We start from the raw sequence: 23697 nt of genomic DNA, 5'->3' as shown, positions 1-23697 counted from the left end.
CGATCCTGAGAAAGGCCAGCTCTGCGGACCGGAGTGTGGAGGAGCCGCGGGCAGAGCGCGGCCCGGCAGCCGTCTGGGCCCTGGGCACCCCTGGTCCTCAGTAGATGTCTGGGCAGCCAGAGAAGTCCCGGTCGAAGTAGCCGCCCGCGTACAGCCAGTCGGGGGCCCCCGTGTGCGGGTTCCTGCCCGGGCGGAACCACCTGCAACACAGGGTGCGGGTCAGGGGCGGCGGCCGCTCAGCGAGGACACAGTCCTGGTTCACGCCGCAGTTCCTGGCTGAAACCTCAGGAACTTCGCAGCCAACCAGCGGGCTGGCCCGCTGCCAGAGGGGCCTGAGCCCCGAGGGGCCCGCCCGTGCCTCCGCAGGTGAGGCAATGCAGGCTGTGGCCTGGGGAGGGGCGGGGTCAGGGTCCCCAGTCCCCAGCACAATGGCCACCTGCCCCTCCCCTATCTGCTTATGCTGTGGGGACAGCTGGGGACGTCCGCAGTGTGCTGGAGGCGGGTGTGGGGACCCACAGGTGGGAGTGGTTGTCTTCTCAGGACAAACACCAATGTTTGCACGGTGTTTTTTAATCGCTTAAGAAACAGTGAAGGGATGTTAACTAGTTTGAACCTGTCTCTTCTGAGACAGAGCAAACTCCACACACCAAACTATTGAGAGTAAAATACTGAACAAAATTGGAGGCCCAACCGCTGGAGGCTGGTTTTGAGCACGACACCCACGTGGCAGCCACCAGGGGACCGTGCCAGGCCCTGGACACAGCGGCAGGAGCTGCACCCTGAGGAGCCGCTGGCTCCCCTGGGGATCTCTGAGACCCTGACTCTGAAATCACGGTGACACCTGGCAGCCCTTGGGGGAGCCGACCCTGTGAGAGAGCTGCTGCCACCTGGTGGCCACAGGGAGCAGGGGGGTGGGGACAGTGGGGGGAACATTCTGGCCATGTTTTCTCTGTAAATCTGCCACATTTGAGAAAGTGCTCAGGGCCGAATACACAGGGCGGGGGGCTCCGGGCCTTGGTCCACCTGCCTGGTGGGCACAGCGCTGGGCTCGGGGCTGCCGCCGCCATCGCAACACAGGCAGGGAGGGCTCTGCTCAGCCCCAGGTGTGTGTGTGGGGGGTCCTCCTCCCTGTCCCCACGCCCCACGGCCCGGCCTCACCTCGTCTGCCACTCGGTGTCCCCCTTGTCGCGCTCCCGCCGGGCCTCCCTCTGCTTCTCCTCCAGCCTCTCTTTCTCCTGGCTCGCCAGGTCTGAGCCAAGCACATGGTCTGGGTAAGGAGCCGCCCTCACCGGGGGGACAGTGCGCAGCCACCAGGGAACCGCACCCACGTGCCAGGCCTCCGGCATCAAGGGCCCTCGGTCCCGGCACCCCACCAGCCACGGGCACGTGGGGAGCTCTGGGCCGTGCCCCTGCCACGACGGTGTCCGCAGGGCCCAGGTGGGGTCCCGCCCCTCCCCCCTACACAGGCACGCACCCATGTCACCGTTCTCCATGCTCCGGATGTCGGGGCGCAGGCGGCAGTCGGTGGGCGCCAGCGTCCTCTCCATGCCCGGCTGCAGCTCGTTGAGGGTCACGGTGAAGCTGGTGAAGTTGTACATCTGCGGGCAGAGGGCCGTCATGTGCACTCCCCTGGGCACGGCCTCCTGTGCCCGGAGACGCCCGTCCCTGGCCGGAGACGCACCGGCCTCGTCCCCCGGGCCCCCTCTCTAGGTGCCCAGCTTGCAGGGCTGTCCCCCAGCATCTCCGGGGTGAGTGGCTTGTTTACTTTACACTCACTCTGCATTGTAAGAGGGCGTGATGGTGCCATGAAAAGTTATATGTTGTATTTGTGTTCTGCATGTCAACAACATACAATTTAAAACATGAAAAAGTACAATTTATTACACTGTACTATAGAACTATCAATATGTTACTGTGTGTGATACAAATTGCAAGTTTTCCAAACACAAATGCCAAAAGGCATCTAAAGTGACAAGTCAGAGGCAGCGTCTCTGCAAGCCTGTCCCCAGGGTGCTGGGCGCATGCCTTCCAGGCCCTGCCCGCAGACCGGAGCAGGGACACTCGTGTGCCTACGTGTGGGTCGGCTGTGTCCAAGGGTCCCCAGGACCCGCGTGGACCAGGCACTGCCTGTGCCCCTGGGCAGCTGGGTGTGGCTCTGGGGGCGGGACCTGGGAGGCTCTAGGGGGCAGGGCTGGCAGAGAGCAGGGTGAGGAGGGGCTCCCAGACCTGCGCGGAGTTGGGGGGCCGGCTGTTGACCCTCCACAGCAGCTTGCTGCCAGGAACAACCTGCACAGTCTCTGGAGCCTCAGGCACGGCATCCCCCGAGTCGCCTGCGTCCCCGTCAGCGTGCTCAGCACTCCTGTCCTGGAACGCAGAGCACAGGGTCAGGCGCGGGAGGGCGGCGGCCCCGGGAGCGCCTTCCGGACAGGATGCTGAGCCTGAGCGAGGCGAGATGCCCACCAGGGAAGGGCACGCGGCTGCCCATCTGGCCCCTGCCCCATAGTCCAGGGCTCCCTCTTCTGTGTGCTCGCCCCCTTGGAGAGCCCCCGCGCTGGGGCCCCCGGGACGGCACGGAGGCCGCGCCAGGCACGCTCTTCTCCTGGGAAAGCAGCCGGGAAAGGACGCGCTTCCGCGTCTGACCACCACCAGCTGGCGGCACCGTCCAGAAGGGGGCTCTGTCCGAGCTGAGGGGGACCCACTCCTCGCTCCCCCAGCCCAGACACGGTCTAGACTAGGGGGCTGCACCTGTAGGCCACACCCTCCCGGAGACCACCCCTCCCCCCAAAGGCACTGCCCTGCAGCTGCCTTTCAAAAGCAAGAGGCCTGGTGTCAGCGTGACCGACGCAGCTGCAGGGCTGCCCCTGCCCACCCCTGCCCACCCCTGCCCGCCGGTCACACGGCAGGTCCCAGAGCTGAGCTGGGATGAGGCGCTGTCACCTCCAGGTGGCCCAGCAACAGGGCACTGAGCACACACATCGTGGCGACCCCAAGGGGTCTGCTGTGCCGGCCTGTGTGTCTTCACAGGACACTCGGCCTGTTGCTGGCGAGGCCTCATTGCACAAGAGGCCTGACCACACGCAGGAAGCAGTGTGGGGCGGTGCCCCAGGAAGCACGAGCTTCCCGTTCTCGGGCGGAGGACCCGGCTAGGAGCCCACCCCGCACACCAAGGCCCAGTGTGTCACCCAGAAAACAGGACCTGTTCGAACCAGCCCTTCCGGCTGCCGGCTCGGATGCCCACAGGCCCTGGGGAGTGGCCGTCCTGGCACAGCATGCCACTGCGGGGCCACTGCCCGTCACCCCACCAACACCAGGAGTGGCCTCGCTGGCTCCGGGAGGGGTCTGCGCCCACGAGGGGCCGGGAGACGGGGGTCGGCTCCCAGGTGTGCGCAGCTCGGCGTTTCCTGGGGAACAGAGGGGCCCCTGGTTCGCCTGGACCCGGGCGGCCGACATTGTTGTCAGGACACAGAGGCCACCGACTGGCGAGTCTGTGTGTCCCCTCCCCTGGGACCCGTCCCCAGCAGTGCGGGAGCCCGGGCAGGGCCGGCGGGCGGGCGGCACCTTACCGGCTGGGTGGCTCCCAGGGGCTCGCTGTGCCGCCCCTGCCTCCTGAAGGACTCGTACGCCGCGGGCTCCACGCCCCACAGACACTCCGTCCACTTGCCGTAGATGACAAACAGCTTCTTCTTGCTGGAACGAAGGGGGTTGGACCGCGTCAGGAGCCGCAGGGAGGGTCAGAGACGCCCGTGTGTCGGAGAGAGACTCGGCACTCCGAGACTTGCTGCCTCCCGGGGCTGCGCGCACCCTCCCTCTCTCCGAAGCCCGGGACCAGGCCCCGAGCAGGGAGTGGGCCTTACCTCCGTCGCCATTCGAGGGCCCCGCTGCCCGCCCGCCTCCTCGGGCAGCAGCGAACCTCTGCAGACCCTTCCCAGTCAGTCCCTGCGGCTCCGGGAGGAGCGAGGCCCCTTCCTGGGGACCCTCCCCAGGGGACTCCTCCAGGGATGGGCTGCTGACGGGGCCGGGATGCTGGCCGGGAGGTTGGCACAGAGTCCTGACTTATCTCAAGGGGCCGGGCGGGCAGAGCCGCAGTGTGGGGCGCTCTCCCGGCTGCCCGGGGGGCAGCCTCTGGCCCAGCAGAGCAGGACCGTGCAGGAGACCTGCTAAGTCACAGAGAGGCTTGTCTCTCACCAGACACGTGCAGATTTGGGGGGCTGGAAGGAGCCTTGTGATGTTACATGGCCCAAATTACTTGGGGAAAAGATTTAGACCCAAAACATAAGGCTAATAACCCAAAGGGAGGAAAAAGCTCGGAAAATTTGTTAAAACGCCTTTGACCCTTTCTCTGGTCACAAAGCCTTTAAAATCCCGATTCGTAGACTGGAAAGAACCGTCCCCAGGACACGAGGCTCTGGAGGCAGCTCCGGGCGGCAGGTAAAGCGAGAGGGGGGACCCCGCCCGATTTCAAGTCTCCACTCAGAGTGAGGCCGCAGCCTCGGCTCCGTGGCGACACCCCATTTCGTCTTTCGCCCTCGAGAGAGAACGACGTGCAGAAACAACATGGAAAACCTGTCTTTTATCTCCCGTTACGCCCGATCACGGAATGACTTTTCTACACACAAAGGAGACACAAGATTTCCCTAAGCGAACCTACTTCTTGTCCTGGATGTAGCCCTCCACTCTGTGAAGCTCCTTCCCGAACAGCCCGCACGGCTTGAAGTGGAGCACGCACCGGTCCCCGGTCCTGCGGGGGGAGAGACACAGGTCTCTGCGGCGAGGAGGGCGAGGGGGGCAGCGGCAGGGGCACAGCCGAGGGTGCGGGGCCTCCCAGGGCTGGGAAGGCTCCGGGCCCCGTGGGGACGGCTGCAGGGTCGGCCCACAAACTACAAGTCACTTGTGCGTCCACGTTAAACGGCGGACTTTCTGACGGGTCAGTGGCCTCTCAGCAGAGCTGTGGCAGGGAGGGCCGAGCAGTGGTGGGGTCCAGGGAGAGGGAATGGCAGGCACCGGGGGGCAGGGCAGGGGTGGCCACTGGACTGTCACCGGGGACCCACACCGCTGCTCTGTGTTGTCTGACGTTTCAGGAGTCAGCTCGTGAGTAGAAGGGAAGTGCCATCCACACAGAGTGTGTGACAGGACCCGCCCCACCCCCCATGGACTCGGGCTCCCTGTCCTGACACCGCGGTCCAGCGGGGGCCCCACGGCCGGGCGCGACAGGCCGGCTGCGAGAAAACCACCCGGGGCAGCAGCCCTCGGTGTGCCCGCCCGGCGGGCCCCGGCACGGCGGCGGCGGCTACCTGTGGTTGAGGATCCGCACCGTGCCGTACTGCTCTATCCAGAGCTTCCCGATGATGACGTTGTGCACGCAGCAGGTGGGGTTGGTCCAGGTGTAGGCCTCCTCGTGCCTGCCAGGGAGGCCGGGGCCGCGTCAGAGCCGGGCCCAGACCGTCCGGGCCCAGACCGCCCGGCCCAGGGGCGAAACCCCAGACAGAGCGGCGTCACTGCCTCGAAGCCCGCGGCAGCCGAGCGTCGCTTTGAACTGCCTCCGAGGCGGCGACTCACTTAGCATTCGTTTGAAACCGCGCTCTCCTCTGCCTTGTAGGGACGACAGAGCGTCTGCCTGAATGCCAATGAAGCCCAGACAAAGGGGGCCGTGTCCACAGGGCACACCGCGCAGGCAGGTGCGCGGGCGCCCAGTGGGCACCGGGGTCGGCCCCTCTGACTGCATGGCACTCACCGTCCCTCTGGTTCCTCGCCCTCCCCGGAGGCCTGACCCCCGGAGACAAGCCCCCATGGAGGTGAGGTGAGCCCGTCCCCAGACCCAGGTCCCCGGGACACCGTGTCGAAGAGCCACATTTAAGGGCAACATCAGCTCGGTGTGACGTATTTCACGGCAGTTATTTGCAATTCCTTGAATTTCCCAGATGAAGCCCAAACGTCTCCCCGAAGGGGCTGTCCCCCCAGGTCTGGTGACCTTGCTGCTGCCCAGGGTCTTTGTGGGCCTCTTGCAGCCAGCCAGGCCAGGCCGACGGGGTACAGACTCCACTGGGGGTCTGGTCACAGCCTTGCCTCGGCACCGCGCCTGCCCTCCGGCCTGGACTGCGGCTGCAATGGCTCCGCAGCAGCCAGGTGACTGCTGGGGACGCCTCGGTTTCCCCGAGGTATCTTTGACCTATGTGGTACGGAGCACTCAGATTCAGAGTGGACAGGGTGGGGCAGCCTCATGGGTGACCCCTCAGGCGCCTCCACTCCTGGAACTCACTCCTCGACACTCAGCCAGGGCTGGCCTCAGCAACGGCCCCTGGGGCTTGGGGCCACTGCTGGGCCACCTGTGAGACGAGGTCATAGAGCCACAGGGGCTTCTGTCTGAGTGGCCTTCCCCAGTGTGTCTAGACTCTGAGGGAAGCCAGTGCCGTGCACAGTACAGCAGGGGGCCCCCGTCCCGGCTGCCCTGACAGGACGCCGCACAGGCCCTGGCGCTCAGAAGCCCCCCATGGTGGGATCACCGGTCCTGGCCTACGGAGCGTGGGGGCGTCACGCAGGATCAGCCAGACGCCGAGGGGGAGAGGATGGACGACCTGGGTGGGGGCTCCGACTGGACTGGAGACGCATCTGCTGCCGAGGTCCGCACACCCACGCCCACCTGAGCAGTTCCAGTGTGATGGTGCCTCGGGGCTCCGCCTCCACACTCTTCCCCCAGAACTTGAGCTTCGGGTAGATGGAGCCGTGGAACAGGAAGTCCTGGCGCAGGCCCTCGGCGTGGAACGCGCTGATGGGAGGGTGGTGGCTCACCTGCTCGGACACGAACCGGAAGCCCAGGTCCTCCCTGGGTGGGCGGGGGGCGGGGCATGAGCCACAGCGACTCCGGGACCCGGGGGCCCGAGGCTCGGAGGCCGTGCGACCCTGGGACTGCGGGGACACTGGGAGGCGGGACCACTGCACGCTGCCACGCGAGTTAGAAATGTGTGACCTGCGCCTTGACGTCCCGCTTGCCCTACGTTGACCGCATGCACACCTGTGCACACATGCACAAACGTGTGAGCTGGGCTCCCGAGGCCTCCCCGAGCACGCAGGTCTGCAGGAGCCTGTCAGGACGAGGCCCCGGGAGCGCCCACTGCCCAGCCCGAGGGCCAGGGCCGCACGCCTTTCCCAGGGGCCCGCCAGCCTCCTCCCCCGCAGCCCCTGGAAGTTTCGAGATGCGAAGTCTTGGGCCCTAAGATATTTCTGTCCAGGAAATGGGAGTTTTTTTACACTGTCTTGTTCAATAAAAATGTCATTTTTAAATTGTTCCGGAACTGTGAACACACCTACAGTTGTAGTCGTTAAAAATGACAGAAGCTAAAGCACATAATTACTGACTTCACTGGGTTCTGAATTTCCAGCCATCACAGGGGAAGGAGAGTTGAAAACTAGGCTCTGGAAGGCGGCTGCCTCGGCACGTGGTGTCTGAGACTGGTGCCCATCTGACAGAAGTGGGGGCATCTGCAGTGCCAGGACCAGCCGGGGTGGACTGGGCTCCGCTCCTCGGCCCCACCAGGGCAGCCGCCGGGTCCTGGCCACACCACAAGCCGCAGACATGGCACACGTGTGGGCACCAGGACGGAGGAGTGACAGACAGCCAGGCTGGAGCCCAGAGGCGTGTGAGCTCCTCTGCCGGCCAGTGAAATGAAACGAAAGGCTGACCCCGTCCCGACTGCGCACCCACGCCGTGGTAGGTGGCGGCAGGTGCCTGCTCGGCCAGCCTCTCAGGGGACAACACTGCTGAATCCAAACCAAGGCCCCTTTAGCAGCGATTCTCGGACGAGTCTGTCCGGCCTCTGGGCCTCAGTCTCCCCGTCCGTACACTGAAGGCGCCCGGCCGCTCCCTGCCAGTCCCCGCCCGGGACCTGCTGCACACGCCCTCTGTCGCCCGCGAACCAGCCCCACGGCACATGCTGCCCTCTCTCTGACGCCTCCTGCTTTCTCCACGGCTGAGACTCCGAGACCAGCGGCTCTGAAGCAGCTGACTCGAGGTCCCACCGAGACGCCTGGAGATGTCCCACCACCACCCTCGCCGCCCGCCACAGGAGCGGCCTGCAGACGCCGGCCTGCCAGCCTCCAGCGGGGACGGTCCGGCCCCACGTGGCCCGAGACCAGAGCGGACACACACCTGCCCCCACCTCTTCCCCGGAGGCCTGGCCTCACCTGACCAGCTCGTACGTCTCTCCCAGGAGTGGGTTGAATGGCTTGCCGGTCCTCTCCCACTGGGAAGCCACCGCCGACACCGCGAAGGCAGCCACGCACTGGGGACGACATGGGCTGTGAGCAGGCCCCCCGCTCGTCCGAGTCAGGGTTCCCCCTCTGGTGACAGCTCAGCCTGCCCCTCGGGACGGGTCTGTGGCAGCGTCCGGGGAAGCGCCTTCTGTCACCGCCACCTCTGCGCAGCCACTCGCAGCAGGGCCCTGGACCTTCCCATCCCAGCCCGTGCTTCCTGGCGGGCCCTGCGGCAAGGGCGGTGTGTCTGCCCGCACGCACACACACGCACGTGAATTCACAGGGGCACACATCACGTGCACACGCAGGTCCCCAGCATCCCTGTGGGGCTGGCGCAGCTGCCCTGTGCTGGGGCGTGCCGGGCCCCTGCTGTGACGGGGTCCGTCACGGGGGTCACGCCCCCTGAGAGCTGCGGCCCGCCCTCCAGCCCCCCACTGCCCTCCGCAGCATGGACCACCTGCATGCGCTCCAGGGCCCGGGGCTGGCGGGCGGCGAGGTGCACCAGGGCGGTGTGCTCCATGTACTCTGTGAGCCGCTGCAGGAAGCTCAGGGGCTCGTTGAAGGCCACGGGCATCGTGATCTTGGACAGCTCCTGGGGGGCCGACGGGGGCGTCACAGGCAGCCCTCCCGGAAACCCTGCCCGCGCCCCCACCCCACACCCGTAGTAGTCCTCTAAGGGCATTTCTGGGAGCGGCTGAGGACTGCGGGAGGGGACCTGACGTCGCCCCGGGTGCTCCCCCACAGGACGGCTGTCACTCGGACTCCGCCTCGCCACGCTCCCCGTCCCCACTTCGGACACCCGCACAGCCAGGCGGCAGCGGTGGCCACCGCGCCCGCAGGGCCCCACCGCACCGGTGCCCCTGGGGGCCTCCCCCCACCGCGGGGTGTCCTTGACGCCACTTTCGGAAACATGCTCCCAAAACACCATCCAAAAGTCATTGGCCCCCGTCACCCTCAGGAGAGATACACACACAAGAAGGAGGAGCTGGAGGAACCCTGTCACCCCAAGTCTGACGCATCATTGACACAAATCCCAACACAGTGGCTGCCTTCCTGCCCGGCAGCCTCCCAGGGGCCCCAGGTCCTGAGTCCCCCCGTCCCTGGACCAGGGGCTGCCTGCAGGGCCTGGACGGGGCAGGGCAGGGCGAGCCAGGCAGGGGCAGCTGGGGGGGCAAACCCCAGGGGGTAAGACAGAGGAAAGACCGGCTGGGGGCCGGGCTGCCCATGTGGGGGTTCTGTGATCCAGGCCTGTGTTCAAAGACGGCAAGGAGAGCGCACACTGGCTGCTGATGCCTCTCGCCGCCGCCGTCCTAGCAGAGCCAGCCCGGAGGGGCGGCCGGTGCCACCATGACCTTCGGCCCTGGAGAGCCTGTGGGTCCCGGCGCGCGGCACGGAGCGCAAAGCATGCACTGCGGCAGGTTTCGGTTGGAAAGCCAGCCCCGAACCACCTCCACGGAAGGCCCCCACAGAACAGAGTCCAAAGCCCAAGAGATGCCGCACACTGGAACAGCGTGCGCCCTGCCGCCACCAAAGAATTACGTGGTTTGCAAAAGTCGGCAACGGTGTTGGGGTCGTGTTTACAAAGAGTCCTGCCCTTTGGCGACACGTCAGGGATGCGAGCACAAGAGGGGCGGAGTCGGTGGGAGGGGCGGAGTCGGTGGGAGGGGCGGAGTCGGTGGGAGGGGCGGAGTCGGTGGGAGGGGCGGAGGCGCCCTCGCCCAGAGGCAGCTGCTCTGCGTGGTGGGAAGCTGTCTCGGGCCAGCGGGTGGGGGGGTGTGCTCTGAAGTGGTGACCGCCGGGCGCTCCGAGGACAGGACAGCCACCCTGTGCTCCTGCCCAGCTCTCACGTGGGCCATCGGCCCCTGGGGGGCGGCGTCACTGGGTAGCTGTGGAAAAGTTGCCTCGGGCGCTAGGCTCCCACAAGGTGAGGGCCCCAGACACACTTCTGTGCCTGAGTGGCCTGGTCACAGGCGGAGACAGTGCCTCCGAGAGGGAAGCTCCCGAATGTGCCGAGGACGGCGACGGCCACAGCCCGTGCCCGGGTCTGAGCGTGGCAACTCCTGCCTGCGGGAAGGACTCAGTGGACCGTCCAGCCAACAGCAACGTCACTGCGGGTCCCTCTGCTGGGTCACCGCACCGCCGCCACCCCATGAGGAAGTGTGCCCCTTGGTGAGGGCTGCCCAGCACCTCCCTGTGGGGTCCAAACTTTCTCTAAAATAAACTGCTGATTGACACCATGGAGGTCCCCCCGGGAAAGAGGACAGAGATGGACCAGGGCCACAGGCAGGGGTCGTGAGAAGGACAGGACGGGCACCTGAGGGGCAGTGGGTGCACTTCCCCAGAGCAGGGGCCGTCCCCGAACACGGCTGAGCATGGGCCCACCCGCTGCCAGGTGAGGGCCCTGGCTGTCAGCAGAGAGAGGACGGGAAGAGCCGGTGCCTTGGCACCCTGGGGACCCTCTTCTCGGTTAGACTCTGAGAGCATCTGGGCTCTGCCTGCAACCTCGAGTGGGTGGGCTGCTGGGGTCCACCCTCCGTGAAGCCCACGAACACCCCCACTGGTGCCCTTTGCGGAAGGCAGCCGACCAGGGGCTCGTCGCCGCCTGTGCAGGGCAACCTCCTCGTCAACCACCTCCCCGCCCGCCAAGTCAGTGCCTTCCCGCCGCGCGGCGGGGGCCACAGCGGCGACTCACCAGGCCCACGCACTTCTTCAGGATGCCCCACAGGCTGAAGTCGCTCCTGGTGAAAGCCGGGGCCGGCAGGCGTGTCCTGAAAAGCAGTGACCCGGCGCCTGTCACTGCCAGTGCAGCGCAGACTCGCCCAGGACAGCGCGGTCCACTTGGGGAACCCTCTCTCCCCTCCGACCCGAAGGCCAGGCCGCTGTGCCCCGCGTGCCTGGGGCGTGTAGAAAGTCCCTGTGAAGCGCCGCCTCGGGTCTCCAGGCCCACACGGAGCGGCATTGGGTCTGGAAATCCTGGGCTGTGCCGGTGTGGGGTGCCGCCCGGGATACAGTGCGCTGGGGCCACTAGACACACTGGAAGGTTCTGGAACACGGACTCGGGGCGACATACCTGTGCTTTTGAACCCCATTCTCCTGAGGGGGCCTCTCCTCGGCTTGGCCAGTGCCGTTACTTTTGCCGGTGTCCACGTCAGCCGGGCCAGGGACCCCCTGACCGGCCTCTGAGAGCTCCCCGGAAGAGCTGTCAGAGTCAAAGCCTGCACAGGACACACGGATGGTCACCCTGTGGTGGGGGCAGCCACCCGCAGCCCTGCCCTGCCTGCAGGGGGCGCCGTCCTCCTTTGCCACAGGGTGAGAGCCCATGCTCCGGGCAGTGAGGCCGCCACCCTGCACCTCCTGCATTTGCTCCGCTGCTCGGGACACTTGGTGCTGCTCTTCCTGCCTGTTTGTTTGGAACCAGAGGACCGAGGTGACAATCACTTCACCTGCCGCTCCCACCCGGTCCCCACCCACCAAGGGCTGCCACCGCACAGACCCGGGCATGAGCTCTACCAAGCGTCTCCGGGAGAGGGCAGATGTGTCCAGGGGTCTTGGTCACACTGGCCCTGGGGCAAGGAGGTGCGCACGGGACCCCCGAGGGGAGCGGGATGCACCGAGGCCGGAGCCAGCAGCCCTGGCAGCTCCCTGACCCCTGCACTGAGGGGCACTCAGTTTCCTCCGCAGCGCATGGCGCCTGCACCCCGACCGTGAAAGAGGACTCCACTCCTCCTGGGGGTTCCGACAAGGGTCAGTCAGAGCCTCGGGCTGCCAGTCTGTGCCCCAGGCCCACTGCACCGCCCTGGGAGCAGCTCTGGGGTGACAGGAGCGCCCCGCCAGGGCTCTGGGGGAGCAGAGTGAGTCGGGGGACAGTGGCGGCCCTCAGGGAGCCTTCACTGAGCCGCGCCCTTCTGGCGTCAGGAGGGAAGCGCCGCCCCACCCCCACTGTGCAGAAAGGCCCTCCCCGGACACCCCGCAGCCTTTCCGAGCTGCCAGTGTCCCGGCCTCCTGGAGCCCCCCCACCGGCAGTCCCCAGCAAGAAACGACTGGGTTTCCGGAGTGACGGGTGGCGGGCAGAGAGCGAGGGCCGTCCTGGCCTTCTGGTCGGCCCCACGTGGTCACCCCGGCCCAGCCGGCAGGCCCCGCTGTCCCTGCTCTGACATGCGAGGGCGGCTGCCGGGGGCCAGGCCACATCCCTCCTCACCACCGCCGTGGAGAAGTGGAAAACCAACCGACCCTCGACCCTTGGCGCCACGGGCCCCGCTCCTGAAGGCTGAAGCTCGGCTGCCCTCTCTTATGACCCGAGGTCCCAGGCCACACTCCTCCCCAAGTCCACTTGCCGGCCCGGGGGCAGGCTTTCTGGCCCGCCCTCCCACCCCCAGGGCTGGTCTGGCCCGGGCCGGCTGCGCGCCCACCTGTGACCGCGTCGAAGAACTCCTCGTCCCCGTCCATCCTCGGCACCGGCCCGCCCGCCTGCAGTCCCTACCGGGTCCTCGCCCGGGTCTACATGGGCAATGGGCTGGCACTGCACGGGGGCACGTGGGGGGTGCGATGGTGGTGAAGACCTGGGGGGAGAAACATTTTGGCAAACTTAGCTTTCCGAAGTCTCACAGTTTAGCGACGTTTTTCAAGTACCCACTCATCCTTTTTTTAAATCAAGCTCAATTACACCTTAGCAAAGGGGTACAATGAAAGGTCTGGCAGCAAACTCGCGATTTCTGAAAACCCGAGTGGGGACAGGACACCAGGGCCCGCCCAGGAGCAGACGCGTCGGTGCGTCGCCGGTGTGTGAAGGGCTGTCTTTATTTTAGAGCCAAACCCTACAGCTGTGTGGACCCAATGGAGTGAGCGCAGGCCCACGCGGGCGCAGACTCTCGTGGGAGCCGTGTGGTAGGTCCCGCGGGCCCTTACCAGAAGCAGGCGGGTGTTATAAGTGGAAAACCACGTTAAAATATTTGTTTCCCCTCAACCCGAAGCCAGTCTCCGGCTCCGGAGGAGCTGTCAGCACAAGCTGACACCCACTTCAATTTCCTCCGAGGCTCCAGGTCCCCCCACGCACGTCAGCCCGTGCCATGGGGAGGGGCGGCACTCCGTGGGCGGCCAGACGCAACAGCCACAGGAGGGCCTTGTCCCCACAGGGCCCGGCTCTGACCATGGGAGGGGGGGGCCTGGCCCCCCCACCCCCCACCCCCAGCCGTGGAGGTGCCGTGCAGCCTGGCGACCAGCGGCATGAGTGGGCCCGTTCTGTGCACACGGAGTGGCCACGCCACCAGGCACCGCGTTCCTGTGCCTCCTTTCCTTTCGCTTCCCCACCCTGCACCCCACCCTGCACCCCACCCTGGGGCCCGGCACCTCCTGGAAGCCCCGGCAGAGCCTCCCTGGCCACGGCGAGTCTTCATTCCCAGACTCTGCACGGGACCCCACCAGGCACCAGCCCAGACGCCCCCTGGGCCTGCCCGCTTCCCACAAAGCGCCCACGGCCTGGGAAGAGCCCGTCCAGCTCTGCCCACTAGGGCCACGCATCCCGCCCTCGCGGACCCCAGCTCAGAATGCAACAGGCCTGCCCTCCCAGGGCTACTGGCACTGGGGCCTCACGCAGCCGCCCTCTCGGCTTCCCTAGGAGACTGGCTGGTCACCTGCGACCGGCTCTCCAGACCAGGTCACGGAGATGGAGGATCTCTGCTCTGCAGAAATGGGCGGGGCAGTCAGGCCGCAAGCCCATGAAAACGGGAAAAGTTCCCAATGTCACGGGAACTGCGAGTCCGCTCTGCAGGTTAGGTATGAATTCTGAATTTGACTTGTTCAAATAACACAAAATCTTTTTAACACCTTAGAACACGTAGCAGGCGACCAGCAGACGGCAGATCCGCACCCAGAGGACTTCAACCCAGCAGACGCAGCAGCAGACCCGGGGCTCATCGGGGCACAGGGGACACCCTCCCAGACCGTGAGGCCACCGACGCGTCTCAGGAGACCTTAAAAGATAGGCCTCGTGCTGTGGCGCGTGGCTCGGCTGGTTGGCCCACCGTCGGAGAAAACAGAAGGTTGCTGGTTCAGTCCCCGTCGGGGCGTGTGGGAGGCAGCCGATCCGTGCGGCTCCTTCACCCCGTCGTTGCTCTCACCCCGCCCTTCCGCTCTCTCTGGATGGGACTGTCCTCAGGTGAGGGCACAAAACAACAAATGCAGGCGACGACTCAACCTGCCGCCGCACGCCCCAGCCCCCACGGCCTGGCCCGGGTGCCCTCCCTGCCCTGTCCGGCACGGCAGCCGCAAGGTGCAGGTGCCGCCGCCGAGGGCTGGAACTGCGGCCGCAGTGGAGAGGAAGGGACTGCTAACTAAGGGAACGGGCGCCGCAGGTGGCGGGTGGGCCCCAGGTGGGCCCCACCCCGACGGAGCGGCCGGGCCTCCCTGAGCAGAGGCCTGTAGCCGACTGCCGCTCACACTGCCGGGCAGCCTGAGGCCATTTCAGCGGCCCGCCGACCGGGAGAGGACGCACACACCCCACTGGTCTACTCGGTGACAGCCAGACGCGCAGTTCAAACACCAAGGGCGGGGGGGGGGGTGTGTGTGTGCAAGATTATAGCCCCTTCCAGGCAGGCATCCTGAGCCCCAGACCAGCAGAGAAATCAGACGGTCAGCAGGGCTACTGCCCTCTGCTTGTCCACCTCTGAGGGCCAGAAGCAGGGCCCTGCCCTGGCAGGTGGCGACTGGACAACTGGGAGCCCCAGCATCGCAGCCCTGTGGCATGTGGGGGGGGGCCCTGCGTCCCGGGGCACCCGCCCTGCCTGTGTGCCCGCCGCCCCGCCCGTGGCGCCCTCACAGCCGGGCAGGAAGCTTCGAATGCCACCTCCACCTGACACGCAGTTGGGCCCAACCCCCCGCCCTTCGCCCGCGGCCCTCTCCCAGCCCCGGTCCTGCCTTGCTGCTTCTCCCCAACTTCCACCTGCTCGGCCTCCAAACCGGTTTCACTGCTCGGGAAATGTGTCATCCTGACCGGGGACCCGCCCTGCTCACTCCCAGCTACACTTCCTGGGCCCCAGTGCGGGTGGGGTTTAAACCAAGGCCAAGAAAATCCTTGAATTTCTACACCTCCCTAAAAAAGGGAGAGAAACCTGGCTGGTGTAGTTCAGTGGATTGAGTGTGGGCTGAGAACCAAAGGGTCGCCAGTTCGATTCCCAGTTGGGGCACATGCCCAGGCTGCAGGCCCCCAGTAGGGGCCACGTGAGAGGCAACCTCAGGTTGATATTTGTTCTTCCTTCTCTTTTTCTTTCTCTTCCCCTCTCTCTAAAGATAAATAAATACATAAATAAATAAAGTCTTTAAATATATATAGATAACAATGTTTAAAAGAGAAATATTATTTTTTAAAAAAGAGAGAAACGGAAGGGAAAAGATGACAAACTTCTGTTTGTGTTCATTTTCCCCCAGGAAGGTGGCTCAGGCGGCTCATTTAGCCCTCGGGGGGCACCCCTGATCCAAAACGAGGTCACAGCCCTGCAGGGAGCCCCAAGCACCGCGGAGCCCAGGGCCACCCGGCACCTGCCCAGGGCACCACCCCCCGCCAAGACCTGCACATCCCACGGGTCCCCCCCACACCTGCACCCGAGGACCCTGCACTGGCACCGAGCCCCACACATGCACACACACATGCACGCACGCACGCACGCACGCATGGCAGCCGAGAAGCAGGGCGGTGCTGAGAGCCGCAGCCACACAGGAGCCCGGCCTCCTTCCCGGCAACCGCCCGTGGCGCTGAGACGTTCCCACGGCGGGGTCTCGGTGGAGCCCTGACACGCAGAGCCTGACTCACCCGAGTCCAGGACAAGATGTCCCTGGCCCTTCTCGCGGCGTCTGACAGGTGCCCGCTAACCCCGGCGCCGCTGCAGTCCTCAACGAGCGCCTGCTCGTGCGCCAGAGCGGCCACGGCCACTGACGCCCATGGGCAGGAGTCACTTTCCAGCTGGGCCGGTGGCGCAGGTGCCAGGCTGCAGCTGCCTGGGAGCAGCCGGTGTTTGCTCAGGGGACACACAGCCGCTCCCTCTGCGTCACCATACGCCCGCCCCACCAGCCACTCTCACCGGGACCCTGGAGTCGGGAAAACTCCCCGCAGCCAGTTCCCAGGCCGCCTCTGCCCAGGCCCCTGCACGGGCCTGGAACAGGCTTCCCGGACCTTTCAGCACCTTTCAAGGCCACAGGTCCCGCCCTCTGGTCAAGGAATGAGCTCGTCAGGTCTGCCCCAGCAAGAGCCAGTCAGCCGGTTCCCAGGGGCGGGCCTTGGCAGTTTCTAGAAAAGACAGGAGCCAGGGCAGGGAGATGCCCAGGCCACTCTCGGATGGAACCGTGCAGCCAGGCCCAGAGCCCCCAGCTCCACACCGCCGGGCCCTGGTCAGGTGGCTCAGCCGGCCCCACTGCTCAGAGGCAGACCCCCAAGGCTCCCTCCCACCGCGTGGCTCACGGCAGGGATCAGGGGGCGGCCTCACCGGGGGGCCAGTGGGGAAAATGCCGATGTGCTGAAATCCTGCCCAGTGACCCTAAGTTCTCTTCTGAATCTGGGAAGAAAAGGACAGAAGCACCACCTAGTTCATGGGCACAGCTAATGAACATTCATCCAACCACACGGCTGTTAGGTGCTGCCGCCAGCCCCCCGCCCCACGTGCCCAAGGCAGGCTCAGCCGGACCATGCAACCCCTGAGACTTCCTAGGAAAACCACTGTGAAAAGCAAAAATTATAGCAGAGCTATAATTTAGCCACTGTCCATGGAAACCGCAAAAAGTGTCTAACCAGACCCTGAAATATTAACTCTTAGGATTCACCTGTTTCTTAAAACGCAGTCATGTTCACACATGACTTCCTCTCAGTCTCGATAAGCTGCAAATCAGCCTCAAAGTGCGCCAGGTTCAGGGTCACGCCCCGCACTGACAACCACCGCTAATCGCCAAACAAGCGCCCGGGCCCTGGGCCTGTGGCCGTGCGACAGCCCAGTCCCCACAGGCCCTGGAGGGGCTTCTCCCGGGCACCGTCTCGCTCGAGCACGGGCCAGGTCAAAGCTCCACGGTCACACACGGTGGCACCAAACCCGATTCCCGCAGGTTCCCTCGGCTTCACCTCCGAACTGCACTGTGTGTGTGTGTGGGGGGTCACCGTCAGGTGTGGTCAACTTCCGCACGCCCGGGCTGGCGGCCGCGGGTGTGTGCTGACGCCCAGGGCAACACCGGACCCTCGCCCTCACGTTTCCTCACCTGTGTTCTGCTCAACAACCCACTGGGTGGGCCGGGACCCTGGAGGCGAGAGCAGCCAGGTCACCTCCCTTTTCCAAGCTAGAGGGTGGGGGGCCAGAGCCCTACAGCTCCAGCCTCACTGTCCCCTCTGACCCCCCGAAGGAGCCTTAACCTCTCAAATGGAACATTGTCAGTCACCTCCAGGCCCGTGGTCAGCACTTCAGTTCAGAGACGAAAGCCCGACACGCCTTCCTTCGCTCGCCAAGGCCTCGCTCCCACTCCCAGGAAAGAGGGGCTGGGCTCCGCACGGGGAGCCAGAGCAGTGTTGGCCAGAGAGGGCGGCTCCCGGTTTCACAGTAGTATGAAAGTATATGAAATGTTTCAAAAACTGTCTGCACCAAAAAGAAGTGTTACTTTTGTAGTGAGCTGGATGTAACAACATTTCCAGGTTGAGCAGCCCCACCTGCCCAGAGCAGAGGCTCCAGGATGAAAGCTGCACTTTCTGGACACTGAAGTGACGACCAGCACACGGAGCCCGGAGCCTGGCCCTGAGCGCAGGCGAGGGGACCAGCGGCGCCCTCACAGCCACCTGCAGTAAGTGCACCCAGAGCCAGACCCCAGCGCCCGAGGTACCACCCTCCGCCCACAACCCCCCCTTCACCCCAGAAATGCAACGACTCCACTACTAACAAGGTGCTTCAGCTACAGCTGGGAACGATGGGGAGCTGCTTCACCTTGGAAGAAATACAACGGCTTTATAAGCATGTGTGCCTATAAAAAATGATCACCTATTATGGATGCGGCAAGAACCAACGTTCTGACACACGGAGATGCCACGCGACTGGGATGCTCCACAGAAAACTGCTCAGGGGACGCTGTGAACGAGGAGGCCAGCTTTACAAGACCGGCTTTACAAGGCCGTGGGGAGAAGTGCTGCAGAGTGTGAGCCCCCGGGCCTGCCCGCTCCCGCTGCTAAGTGCACTCGCTGCTGTGTGTGGCTGCCGAGGGGTAAGGGGTGCAGCCTCTCTGCTCCGCAGCCCCCACCGGCATGAGCTCAGGACCATGCTGCCCTGGGCGTTGAGGAGTGCCGACGAAGGGGCTGTGAGGTGCTCCTGGCCACCCTGGAGCTGTGCCACACGCCACCGCCACCTTGGGTGCCAGCCTCTAATGGAGGGCACTGGAGGGAAAAACAGGAAGGTGAATTTGACTAGGGAGATGGCCTGCTTCCTCATCCTTGTGTTTAAAATGACAACACCGGCCAGGCAGGGGGTCAGACAAAGAGGAAGGCCGCACACAAGGTTCCTGACCTCAGCCAGGAGCAAGGGGGTGCCCAGCCTGGGCCAAAGGCTGCTGCCTGTCACAGAGGAGGGACCCGGGGCAGGGGGACCTGGGAAGACACCACAGCCCAGCACTGTCAGGAAGGACCCGTGCTTTCCACAGGTGTCTTCCCGCCATCCCCAGGGGGTGGCAGCTGGGACACGGTGAGAGACCCGTCGCCAGATGGGCACAGGCCGCCCCAGAAGAGGGACTAAGGCCAGAGGGGCTGGTTCCTGGTCCCGAGCTTGTTCTCCAGGGACCCTTCAGGATGAAAACCCCCGACGCAGGAGCACAGCCTCCTAGGAGGTGACCCCCACACACGCTCAGGAGTGCCCCAGGAGCCACGTACTTCCCTAGCTCCTTGTCCGCAGGAACTGGGAGGTCTGACTTGTGACGGCCCAGCTGTCCCAGCTGCTCACGGACCTGCACAGCCACCGTCGGGTTGTGACCGGGCCGAAATCGAGCGGAGCAGGAAGGCAGCTGTGAAAAGCAGCCTGGATCTGCGCGCACTAGCGGGCAGCGTCAGCGACCTGGGTCCCGAAACTGAACTGAGAGGAGAGGACCCTCTCCGACTGGACGGCCTGCCCCGCGTCTCGGCGAGCGGGGTCCCGGCCCTCGGCCGACCGCGGGGCGCGCCCGCCGGCCGGCTGTAAACAAAACAAAGCAGGGTGGGGGGCGGGCGCACGCACAGGTGGTCCCCCCGGGAGAGGCTCTGGGCCACCGGCCGGGGACCGACCTCCCGCCGCAAACGCACGAGTGAGGCCGGGGGTCGCCCCGCCCCGCCCGCCAACTCCCCCCCAAGTTTCCTGGGGGCTGGGACTCGTGGGCCGGGGCCGCTCGGGGCCTGGCCGCGGCGCGGGGACCGCGGGGCTCCGGCTGCCCGGGCCCGGCCTCCCCGCCGCCCGCCGGGGCCCGGGCCCGCCGGAGGCCGGAAGCCGTTCCGGGAGACGCGGGGTCGAGGCCGGGGTCCGGGCCGGGGTCACTCACCTGGACCTTAGTCTGTTCGGCGCCTGCAGAGCCTCGTAGCCCGCCCCGCCCCCCCACACAGGCTCACGACCCACTGACACCGAGGCGGAAGTGCGGCCGGCCGCCCCATCGATTGACAGCCCACACCAGCCACTCAAGGCGCCCCGTGCCGTGGCCTAGACGGCTGCTCGCCCAATCAGCGCTCGACCTGAGCTCAGAGCCGAGAGATGGGATTATGCTAATCACTTCCCCAAGGCAGCACCTCACTCCTTCCCTCGGGGGTCCGGCCTACACGAAGGAGTGACGACGCGAACAGCCAATCATAGCACGGAGAGGCAGGTTATGCAGATATTGACTCGAGGGGCGGGCGGGAGGCAGGAAGGGGCGTGGCTTAGAGAGCTGAGTTTACAAACACCAAGTCAGGTGGCTGACGTTCCGCGGGCAGGTGGTTGTGTGCCAAGGCCTCACAACCCAGAGGGCGAACCTAGGGGCGGGGGCGGAAGTCATCCTTTCAAAACTGCCTCCCCCAGCTAAGCATCTGGCAGGGCTCCCCACCACTCATTCTTCTTGGCATGCCTTTCACTGCTCACCAAAATCTGGAGCCTATTTACCCTCTGGCTGCATTCCTGACCCTTTGCTCCTGTTTAAAACCTTTTGGGGGTCCCACTGACCTGCAGTGGCTCCGTGGTTAAGCCCAGATGCTCTGGAGTCAGATCCCGAGCTGGCATCCTTATTAGACGTGTGGGCTTGAGCCTGCCAACACCAAGAGCTTCCTTTGCAAACCAGGTGTCTCCCACCCTCCTCCCACCTGAGTCTCAGGTCTGGTTTGGAGTAGTAGGTGGAGTCAGATGAACCTGGCTGGCTAGGAGGTGGGCAGGTGACCCTGTGCTGGCGGCTGAGGGTCAGAAAGCTCAGTGACAGCTGAGGTCAAATGACTCTCCCACCTGCTCACAGGCCTTCCCAGAACTGGGGGAGGTGACAGCAAGATGTAAGTACAGGGCTTACATCAGGGCTACTGATGGCTTCTTGCCACCATGAATAGAGCGGCCACCTAGGAGTGAAGCTGACCCAGAGGAAAACAAGAGGAAATGCCGAGTCACCTGGGACCGGCCACACCTCTCGCAACCTCTACTCTAGACTTCCCTGTGGCCTGGCCTTCCCTTTCTGTCTAAGCCAGTGAGGTGGACTGCAGAGCGCACTCGGAAGGTTGCGCTCGCTGCTGCCTCTTCCACAAATCAGCCCCGGCTGGGCCTCTGCCCCCAGCAGGACGTGAGTGCCTTGAAGTCCAGGGCTGACCTCGGCTGTGAACAGCAGGGCAGAAGTGAATGGAGGGGGCCTCCGAGGCAGGGGTTGGGCTGAGGCTGCACCTCTGGGGCCAGAAAGCCAGCCCTGCCCCATCACCAGACCGAGCCAACACACTGGTGAGCCCGCTGTCAGCGGGTGCTGGCAACGTGCAAGAATGGTGAAGGATCTCTCCCAGCCTCTTCTGCCTGGAGAAACCAGAAGGAGGCGGGGCTGGGCCTCAGAAACAAAGGCGTTGCCATGGTTACCCACGGAAAGCGACTTGAGCAGGAGAGGAAAGGGTGTGGGGCACACGCTGGTCCCTAAGCCGGGACAAGGACAAAGCCGGTTGCCACGGAGATGCTTGTAGTTTCCCCGGCCTGCCTCGCCCGAGTCTGGTGTAGAGTCCTAGAAACCCACCACCCTCGTGACCCTTACCCCCGCAAGTCCCGAAGACTCTGACCCCCATGTAAAGGACTTGCCCTGGAGAAGAGAGGCTCAACCTACCCGTTCAACACTTGGCCATGAACTTGAGGGTGAGAGAGCTGGGGCCTGAGGAGAGGCTGGGGTCCATTGAGCCTGGGGTCTGCCCATGGCTGGCCTGTGTCACCCCTTTAAACTGAAGCAACAAGCTGGGCTCCCACTGAAGGCAGCCTCCTTCCAACCCGGAGGCCGGGACTGAGCAGGAGCCCACCTTTGGTTGGTGCCCAGGAGCCTTCCCCTGATCTTTGCTCAGTACAGAGGCTGACTGCAGAGGCAGAGTCCCCAGGAGTGGGGTGAAGGGCAGCAGCGGGACCGGAGAGGTCTGGGCCATGCAGCCACGACAGGACAATGGGGACAGCAGACACTACCCGTGCCGGTGATCTCTACCCCTCATCCGGTCGTGCGTTTGCAACAGCCAGCTGAGTAGATCCTGTGTGTCCTCACTCCCAGTTTGCAGGTGGGAGGAAGTGGCCCCACACTGTGCAGCCCAGTGGCCCGGCCTGGCCTGGCCTGGAAGCTTGTCAGAAAAGGCAGAACCCTGCCCGCACCTCCCGGACCAGAATCTGCACCCGAACAAGATGCCCAGGTGTTCCTGGGTGGCTGGGACCTCAGGGAGCTCGAGTCATGATACAGCTGACTGACTACCTGCTCCAGGGTGGGGGTCATCACAGGGCCGAGCACTTGGGCCCGGCTCACACCCAGAGCCCTCTCAGGACCCCAGTGGGCCATCCGTGTGGGGCCCTGGGCGTTCGAAATGCGCTAGCCTAACAGATCATTTGGGGGACCACTTCCACCAGAAACGCCCTCAGACCAGGCCAACGTCTCCGAGCAAACCCCACAGTCATGTCTGTCTGTGGCTGCCCTGGCAGGGGCCATCAGAGCCCCCCATCCCAGCTCCCTCTGAATCAAAATCAGTGGATATCACTGCCCATGCCCCGCCCCCCACCCAGAAGGTGGCCCCGCCTCCCCTCATTGGCCAGCAGACCCTCTGGGCGCACAGCCTGGCGTGCTGGGGTCGGAGGTCCAAGCAGTGTGGGAGCACATGCCCTGGATCTGCCCAAGGAGGCAGAGCAGAGGCAACCGCTTCCCACTTCAGGTGGGGAAACCGAGGCTCAGAGAGCGGAGCAGCCGGCCTAGGGCCCCACAGCAGAGCTGGGCAGCGACGGCCGTGCTGCCCACAGCCCACCGCCCTTTCCCACTTCACTGTCACCTCCCCAGCAGGTCTCCCGGCCGGGGCCGATCTCTTATCTCTGTGCACGGCCACAGCCGCCTCCCCAGCCCTGGTGGAGCCGGGCCTGCCAGGACGCTGGGGCTCAGCGTTGCTGACCGGCCTTTGCCCCCGAGGAGCTCGGCCTGAGGCTCACGCCCCTGCCCCGGCTGCCCCAACTCCCTTCTGCAGGTCACTAGGGGGCCTTCTCCCCAGAGGCAGCCTGGGCAGCCACAGGGCGGTGGCCCTCACGTGGCCCGAGCCGATCCTTCCCCAGGAAACCTCCCAGCCTCCTGTGCAACGTGACAGCGCTTGGCACCCTGTCATCGGAAGTGAGTATTTTTAGGGTTGAACCCACCACCTGAAGAGAGACGAGATATCAGTAGCAGCCTCAAAGGGCTGCTTCTCTTCTCCTCGCGTGGCTTCGGGGCCCGAGCGGTCTGTGCCCGTTGAAAGCTGTGCCAGCTTTTCACCCCGCAGCTTGGCCTCCCGGAGACCAGCCTGGCCAGGAAGAAGTGGGCAGGGGCAGGGGAGGGAAAGGGTGGAGCAGAGACCGTGCCCCAGAATAGGCAGGAATGACGGAGGCAGGCGACTTCCTTCCACCTGGACCCCACTTCTGGCTCTGGTAGCCCCCTAGCATTTGTGAGCACTTGCGGTGTGCCCGCACTGGGCCGGGTGCCTTTCAGTGTTGGTGTCTCAGTTCAATGCCCCAGCACCCTCTGAAGTGGCCAAGCCGGGAGCTGTGGAACCCCAAGGCCTTTCTGGCCGCTATTAAACACCTCCAGGTGTTTCTGGAAGCAAGCGTGTCAGGTGGGCCTGGGAAAGCTGTTTTAACCAAGCCAGCCAATGCTCCCCACTCCCCCAGGGCCGGGCAAGGGCCCTGCCACTCTGGTGTTCCTGCAAGACTCTGAGATACAGAAGGGCCTGCTGCAAACTCAAGATTTGTTAAAACTGGGAGACTTGCCCTGGCTGGTGTGGCTTAG

General features: G+C 65.0%; 1 protein-coding gene across 4 annotated transcripts; it reads right to left on the bottom strand.

Moving 5' to 3' along the window:
* Positions 1-2: 2 nt before the first annotated feature.
* Positions 3-19870, bottom strand: OSBPL2 (oxysterol binding protein like 2). 4 transcript variants are annotated; one of them, XM_037153538.2, is made up of 14 exons: positions 19765-19870; positions 12657-12806; positions 11318-11462; positions 10940-11015; positions 8705-8839; positions 8179-8276; positions 6638-6820; positions 5292-5399; positions 4649-4738; positions 3564-3687; positions 2227-2364; positions 1475-1598; positions 1159-1249; positions 3-200 (listed from the first exon to the last, which is right to left on the bottom strand). In XM_037153538.2, exons 2-14 carry the CDS (start codon positions 12691-12693, stop codon positions 98-100), a joined length of 1452 nt encoding a protein of 483 aa, XP_037009433.2. In that variant the 5' UTR covers positions 12694-12806; positions 19765-19870; the 3' UTR covers positions 3-97. The 4 variants fall into 4 exon arrangements, with proteins under 4 accessions (XP_037009433.2, XP_053527174.1, XP_053527173.1 ...); XM_053671199.1 differs by lacking the exon at positions 19765-19870 and adding an exon at positions 19127-19565; XM_053671198.1 differs by lacking the exon at positions 19765-19870 and adding an exon at positions 18249-18606.
* Positions 19871-23697: the final 3827 nt, after the last annotated feature.

This window comes from Artibeus jamaicensis, unplaced genomic scaffold (assembly GCF_021234435.1).
Source record: "Artibeus jamaicensis isolate MK-2021 breed Jamaican fruit bat unplaced genomic scaffold, CSHL_Jam_final contig_685, whole genome shotgun sequence".
In the NCBI taxonomy this organism is placed as follows: domain Eukaryota; kingdom Metazoa; phylum Chordata; class Mammalia; order Chiroptera; family Phyllostomidae; genus Artibeus; species Artibeus jamaicensis.
This window is presented reverse-complemented; position numbering and strand designations above follow the sequence as displayed.

Excerpts from the sequence above, each read along its gene's own strand:
- OSBPL2 (XM_037153538.2), bottom strand. The coding sequence starts at position 12,693 with ATGGACGGGGACGAGGAGTTCTTCGACGCGGTCACAG. Across the intron at positions 2,365-3,563 it reads CCCTGGGAGCCACCCAGCCG|GACAGGAGTGCTGAGCACGC; the intron begins GTAAGGTGCCGC and ends TCTGCGTTCCAG. Across the intron at positions 1,599-2,226 it reads GGCCCCCCAACTCCGCGCAG|ATGTACAACTTCACCAGCTT; the intron begins GTCTGGGAGCCC and ends CTCTGCCCGCAG.